The sequence below is a fragment of the Chaetura pelagica genome, unplaced genomic scaffold, assembly GCF_000747805.2.
Source record: "Chaetura pelagica isolate M959 unplaced genomic scaffold, ChaPel_1.0 scaffold835, whole genome shotgun sequence".
NCBI classification, from domain to species: Eukaryota; Metazoa; Chordata; class Aves; order Apodiformes; family Apodidae; genus Chaetura; species Chaetura pelagica.
Genome location: NW_009953220.1, coordinates 230,884 through 238,489, shown reverse-complemented (window position 1 = coordinate 238,489; position 7,606 = coordinate 230,884). Strand labels below are relative to the sequence as shown.

Genomic DNA, 7,606 nt, shown 5'->3' with positions numbered 1-7,606 from the left:
AAAGGTTTTAAACTTATTTTTAGTATAAAATATGTCCTTGTTTGAAATAATAATTATTCCCACCAATGATAAAATCTTATTATGAAACCAAACTAAATATAAATGATACCAGAATGCCCTTAATCAATTTTCTTTGCTAGAAATGCTAGTTATATGCTAGATCATAACTCTAGCAAACTTCTGAACAAGACAAAGGCAAAAGAGAAAGTGTTTTAATCTTGGTCTTATTACTTTCTTCAAAATAAAGAAACATACGCATTGAAGACAAACAAAAGCTATTTCTGAAGCATGCACAGTTTGTTTCATTCATGTGAATAGAGTATTTATAGCTCACAGTAATTAAAACAGTAGGACAAGTAGTAAGTACAAATTATTCTTTCATCAGTACACAGTTAAACAAGTCACTGCAGTGACAAAATAGAAACACGCACAGCAAATTTAACTATGAAGCTAGAATTTAAAACTGCTGGAGAGACACTGCCACCTCTACCTCCTACACAGACACATAGAAAGGAAGGAATAGCTCAGCTCCTTGTAGTGCAGATGATCAATACACAAAAGGCAGGCACAGAAAGCAAGGAGCTGTTAGTCAAACTCATCGGAGCAAGACTGCTCCTGAGACTGGAATATAGAGAATGGAGGGAGGGAACCAGAATTGACTTGAACAACATGCTTACAATAAATACTTCTGTTGAAAAAACCATGCTGTGATTTGAGAGATGTCATTTACCAGAAATAATACCAAATCAGCTGTTTGTGTCATGCTGTGCTTTTCAAGAATCTGTATCAGCCCTTTATCGTTTCAAGTACAAAACCAATTATCTCTGTTAAGCGTCGCAGGGAAGAAACACACATCTAGGGTGGCCATGAGAACCCCTCATGTTGGAATCTCAGAGGCCTGCTCTTACAGACCTTTCTGCAAAGACTGCCTTAATCCCCAGCTCTGGCAGTTCTTCCATAATTATGCTGCTGCTGGATTTTCACACCCATTTATTCACCACTGTTTTGCCTTTTTTTTTTTTAACTCCTCATCAGCACAGGCATCCCAGGAAGGATGGATTCTGCCTGGCTGTGGATAAGCAAGATCCTTTCTGCACCTTTCACTACTGCATCCACTGCTATTATTCCTTTGTTCAGTAAGATACACGGTTGTTTTAAAAGGTATTTAAAATGGAATGTTTATGGGCAACAAGACATACTTACAAACAAAACTACTGGCTTTAATTTTCTTTTTTGCTTTCTACACATTTATGTGGTCCCATAAAAGAGCTTCTTGTGTCTAGAAGCAATGAGTCCTACCCATCTTTTCCAAGAGCAGATTAGGCAGAGATAGACTGTGAACAGTAACCAAATGTTTGTTTACATAGTATTCTCATTCACCTTTACAGTTATAGCAAAGATCTCTCCTGCTCTAGCCCAGGCTAATTTAAAAAAAACCTTTTAGTAAGTACTTGCAATGGTCAAGATTTAATATGCAACATGTCCTACATACCTCATTGGACTGCTTCCCACTATATGACATTTTCTTGATGGCCACCACTTCATTGGTGCGCACATCACGTGCCTGTAACACAGAAACATGAAGCATCAGTGTCTGCAGATCATGAATTCCCACAAGATGGAAATCAAACATACTCATAAAAACCCCCTTTATCCATTAGTTAATTTTACAGAGAGTTTTACTGAAATATCATCCAAACAGAGGTAAGGCTCAGCTACCTTGTTCCATTCTCAGTCCAGTAACATTATCACTTACAGTGCACAATAAATGTACCTGGGTTTTCACACTTCAAAGGCAGACTGAGACTGCAACAAGCCAAGATAAGACAAGAAGTTCTGTTTAATTTAGCATCAAAGTAATGGCCAATTCATTTTGGCCAGACAAGACCTTCACCTCCCAGGAAGGACAGCTTCAGGCAGGACCCCCTCCTCCCCTAAGGATTCCAGCAGCACAGGGGGAGCAGAGGAGGAAAAGACCCCCCGAGTCTCTCTGATAAGTATAATCAACTTGTATATGAAGCCAAATGATATAAATCACAATAATGTGCACCTCAGCATTCACTGATGACTGATAAAATGCTGATTTTTAATGTATTTGTACTATCAACCACAGCCTATCAGAACATGCATTAATGAAGTATCGGGACTCTACCTTTCGAAAATAGGTTTTTCAGTCATGTTTTAATTCTGCCATTCATTAGATTCCCAGAATTCCCCGTCAGTCTTTATTTCAACTAGTTATTATAAGCTTTATCCAATACTATTTTTAGTTTTCTTTCTAACAGGATCCTTCCCAGTGTCTGGCTGATGTTACCTCTAAGGTGGGGACACACACATCTATTTTTGTTTTTCGAGACAAAAAAGGAAGAACAAAATTCTGCTCCCTGTATCTTTACTAATTTGAGACAACCTTTGAAACATGCAAATCAGTGAAGACCTGCAATAAAACAGGCATGCAAAAGACTAGAGTGGAGCAGAGGGAACCCAGCTCTAACAAAAGGGAGTGGGTTATTCTTCTGCTCCATCTGCAGTGCTCCTGTGTAGTGGATTTCCTGTGTCAAGTGAAAGCTGTTATTACACTGCAGAGCAGGGTAGGGATAAGACCAAAATGATTCAGAGGTGCCAGACTTTCAGTTTCTAAGAAATTAAAACCATGAGCTGAACCACCAAAATTCATGTCAGTTATGAAAGAAAAAAACCCAACAAAAACTTTCTGCCACTACAGGATGTAACAAACAAAGAGAAAACAGTGGAGACTCTCAAGCAGTTATTGTGTCAGACAAATATACCACCCCTTCTTGGGATCACTGCTAAATGAAAAGCAAGGCAGGTACAACTAACAAAGACTGAACCGCATTTTAAAAAAGGCAGGGGGACGTTTCAGCATTATATTTTCTATTTGTTTATTACTCCCACATTTATTTATCATCAACATTTTGGGTTGTATACAATGAAAATAGCTTGGGGAGGTCTGAGCCCTGATTATGTTTGCCCAACACCTCCCGTCCTGCAATGTTGAGAGACAGAATCCTCATAGCTGCCACCCCAGGGGTGGTAAAACCATGGTGTTTCATTTGCTCTTTTAGTTTCCTTGTGATTTTGAATAACTGAAAAAAGGCCTGAAGATCTTACAAGGTCAGCTAACTTAATCCAGATGAAGGAGGCTTGGGTTATGGCAAACATTTATGCACACAGATTATGTTCTCCCCCAAAAACTCCATTTAAAGGATCAGTCTCTGGTGACCAGAGTAACTTTAGCAGTGATACAAGCAAAGAAAAGGTGGAATATGTAATCAGCTTTGGTAATATGCTTTTAAGCAGCTATTAACTACAATCCAATATTGCATTGATTAGAGACAGTTTAATTGTTTGCATTAGAAGAATCAAAACCTTGTTAAAGAAACTTAAGGGTTTTTTTCCCTGGCTTTACAGAGGAATAAAGGACCCAAGACATACTCTCCCCTACCTCAGTTTTCTATGCTTATTTAATTTACACTAAATTTCTCCCTCCATGCTGTCTTTTCTCATCTTTTGGGCTTCTGCTAGAGGTATCAAGTGCATTACATGAAACAGTTTCAGATTCAAGATCTTAGACCTGCTACTAGTAAAAAGATACAATAATACAACACAAAACGTGTAAATTAAAACTCTGTCACACAGAAACAGTGACAGCTTATCTTCTTTGTTGGAAACTCTCTGACTTGACAAAAAAAAGCCCCCAGTGGGCTGGAGCAGTGTGGTGCATTGCTTACAGCTGTCTTTTCCAAGTGCCAAATCAGAAGTACTTTCTGTCAGAGAAGCACAATCCAAACGCCATCAAGGAACTGCACTCTTTAGTGAATAAACACCAACCTAATGAACTGCTAGTTTAAAATGGTAGGGGAAAAAAGAGAAGGAAGGGCCTAGAAATTAATGACCTTTCCTTTTGGTCTCCTTGCACAAGGACAATCAGCCCTTACCACAACAACATTGTTCAGGCAGGCTGCAAATGCCACCATGGCAGCTCCCAGCTGATCTCTGGGAATGCTGTAAGCACACAGGGTACCTCCAGCTACCCGTGTGGTACATGCACACTTCTAAAAGATACAGCACCCTTGAAAAACCTCAACATTATTTCCACATAGCAGGAGGACAGATTTGTTCTCTCCTTTTATATCCAATCTTTAACCAAAGTGAGTAAATGAGATGAAGAAAGGGCTGCAGGTGAGCAGTTTCCTTAGATACTTCCTCCCCCAGATCTCTTCCCAGACACTGGTGGCTCATAGTTTTAAGCAGGGAACAAAATTAAGAAGCTTTTCCTAATTAGTTCATCTGTGCTGCATTAAATTTGTGCTGGAAGGTTCCCAACGTGGTCTGCTGCAATTATTAACAATGAATAGGCATCTCATAAAATACTGACACAAATGGCTTTCTGAAGGGAAATTGGCAGGTTTGGCCACACCTCCTATAATTATAAATGTGAAAAGGTTTTCTGAGGAAAATGGTGTTTTAATGAAGGTCTCTCAGTATGCACTTTGGTTAACAGCAACCTGCAAATGAGGTTACCCTGAGACATCCCACCTCCAGTTGAGCTATAGAAGCAGCCTGGGAAAAATTCTGCTGTCCAGACGTTCATGTCAAGTAAGTTTTATGTAGATGAATACTGGGATTTTCGCTTGCAGTAGAGAAGGATATGACAGGACAAATGAAAACAAAAGCCCCAACATTCAGGTGTCAAGCACAAAGAATAGCTTTAAGGGAGCCTAGGGGTATGCACAAAGGGAGAGAAAAGTCAATTTCTCTTAAGGGACAAGAGATGATAAGGAGAAGATCAGAGCAAAAGAACTGCATAGCCAGTCAGAAGCAATGGAGCCAAAGTCCATGTTTTAATTTGCAGACAAATCCCTGCTTGCAGCATAATGATGCACCTACAAGTACCAGGCAAGGGACCACACTCCCAGTTTCTCTTTCTAATTTGTATGCAAACATCTTGCAGATACTGCAAGTCTGAATGGACTGGGACTGCACAGACACACAAGAAAACTTCTCAGCCCCAAACAGCACAAGAAGATTCACAGCAGTTTCTTTTCCTCAAAACGTTCAAAAATACCCACAGTTTAAAGATAAAAAAAGACACAGCTAAAGTTCACAAGTCACCAAGCTACTCACAAAATAAACTGCTCCGAAGCTTCCATGGCCAATCTCTCGGAGATCTGTGAAGAGCTTTTCTGGATCTTCTTTGAAGAAGAGCTCTGCAATTTCGGGGTCCTTCAGGCTGCCCGCTCGGCTGGTTGATGGCATCCTGCTGGGCAGTGAGCCGACCGACTATCTGGGTTTAAAGTGCTGCCTCAACCCTTGGTTCATCTGTATGAATGGAGCCTCTTCAGCATGGATTACTGCAAGAGAAAAGATTGAAATCCTTCACTGATTATCCTCTTTGAGAAGAGCCAGAAACAAAGCCACAACAGAGCAGCTTCCACTACCACAGAGCAAGCATCCCTGTTGTGTGAAGCAGTGCAACCTGTATCTGCTGGGACAATGTCACAGTCTCACTGTGACACAGTCAAGTGTTTCTACAGAACACAAACCAAAAGCAAAATACAAAACGAGACACATTCTTTGCTCCAGCATCTGCTCAGTCACCTGCAGAGCTCAACAGAACCTCTCTGCCCTACAGTGATAACCAGTTTGTCACAGCGAATCCATTACTACCTTGACATCCTCCCCCAGAAGAGCTGTCTTTGCAAGACAAGGTGTACAAGCCACCCCTATTTATTAATCTGTTTTTACATTTTTAATTCAGCTCAGTATTGATTTCTCCTGCAACTGTATTCCAGTTAAGCAGCAGCCAGTGATCAATTTTCACTCCTTTCAGCATCCATGTGGAGGACTCTCTAAACCTTCTCCTTCCGCACCTGAAGTCATGGTCCTTGGTCTTTTAATCATCTCTAAATTCAGGATCTCCATTTTGAAGAGCCTGCTCTTCAGATTCACAACGCCCTTCTCTAGAGGAAGAGCATCCAGAACAGGAGATATTCCGTTCCTCACAACGTTCTACTCTGCTTCAGCAGATGCAAACATATATTTTAATAACTGCAGTAACACATGATGCAGCCTTCTACAACAGCCCCCTGACAAACACTTTCTTCACAGGAACTTGCAACTTCAGATGCCACTGGGAATGTACAAAATCCTTTGTTTGCATCATGCACTTGCTTTAATTTACTCAAAGTGTGTCTTGGAATCTAGTCAAAACCAAAGTACTTTCAATTTGTGCTAAGATCTTCCCGCATCTTTTCAACAGGTGAAGCCAAACAACCATGACAAGTAAAATCTCGTATCTCAAATCTGTTTTTAAAAAAAATTATTTTACATCTTTATAATGGAAAGAGGACAATAAACTTGAGTTTAACCAACATATCAGAAGGCCCTATCCCTGTCCATTTTTCCTCCTTTTCAGGACAATCTAACTCCACCTTTCTCCAAGCCTCTTGATCATCAATGAATTATTTGTTTACCCTTCCCTGAAGAGCAATTCCTACAAGGATGGAAAAAAAGACATAGTCCTGCATGTTCTGCACAGTGATACTCTTCTCTAGACAGCTGCAGCACATGGAAGTGCCAAAGACTGCCAGCTCCTTGTTAGTTCAGGTAAGGGCCAGCATCACTGCAAGGAGAGCATGATTGTGTGAGAGGCAGCCAAGACATACCTAGTTGTAACAGCTGCAAGAGTCTCCCATTTTTCTCTTACAGATGTGTGGGAGAGAGAACTCAGGGAAGGGAAATTCAGCATTTTCATAGCTTTTCTACATGCAGTCAGCATTCAAAACGATTTATAATGCAACCCAAAATGTGTTTTCACGCCAGCCTGCTCACAGGGGCTAAGGAAAAAATAACATTCAAACCCCAGTGCAGGACACCAAGTATAAAAACATACATATATATAGTTTTATACACACACGTATTTATATATATAAAACCATATATTTTTATATATAAATATCACACAGAAAATATGCAGCTTCTACAACTCTACTATGCTGCACTCATGAACACACACATACTTTTTTCTCAATGCAGAACTATGTTAGGAGCATTCAGAGCAGACAGCACCAGCACACGACACCCTGAGCTGCCAGTGAAGCTGAGTGAGATGCACAAGAGCAGGACTGCAACATTCCCACCTTTCATTGCATAAGACAGGAATGAACACCGTGTGGGAAGGGAAATAATTAGCTTCAATTCAGCCTGTACCTGAAGCATGCTATATTTATGAATACTGGGAGAAAAGCTGGGGTTTTTGTTATTTTTCTTTCTTTCTTTCAAGCAAGCCAACAATATTCCACTTGATTCCAGCTCTAACAAGCACGTAACACTGAAAGACAACTGTTTCACATTTACAGCTCCTGATGAAACAATGGACAAAAAGCATCAGTCAGAAAAGCAAGAGAAAGGAGCTGGGGGAAGGGAGCTGATAACCAGAGCACACTCAGTGTTATTGAAGGAATGTTTCTTGGATCGACGGTAATGATGTCATGTTCCATCTTTTAAGAAGCATCGGATTCTTACAAAAAGGACATTGTTGTTCAAAAGCAACTGCTGCAATCCCAGAATGCCCTTTTCCCTA

At 40.3% G+C, this 7,606-nt stretch overlaps 1 protein-coding gene across 3 annotated transcripts in view; it reads right to left on the bottom strand.

Annotated features, from left to right (window-relative positions):
* TAOK1 (TAO kinase 1) overlaps positions 1 to 5,376 on the bottom strand; it is a 35,196-nt gene extending 29,820 nt beyond the window's left edge. For 2 of the 3 annotated variants that reach the window (XM_009997784.1, XM_009997785.1), the window contains exons 1-2: positions 5,149 to 5,376; positions 1,493 to 1,564 (exon numbers count right to left, since the gene is read on the bottom strand). In XM_009997784.1, the coding sequence (XP_009996086.1) occupies positions 1,493 to 1,564; positions 5,149 to 5,280 (204 nt within the window). In that variant the 5' untranslated portion in view covers positions 5,281 to 5,376. The remainder of the gene's footprint in view (positions 1 to 1,492; positions 1,565 to 5,148) is intronic. The other variant, XM_009997783.1, reaches the window with a different exon arrangement.
* Positions 5,377 to 7,606: the final 2,230 nt, after the last annotated feature.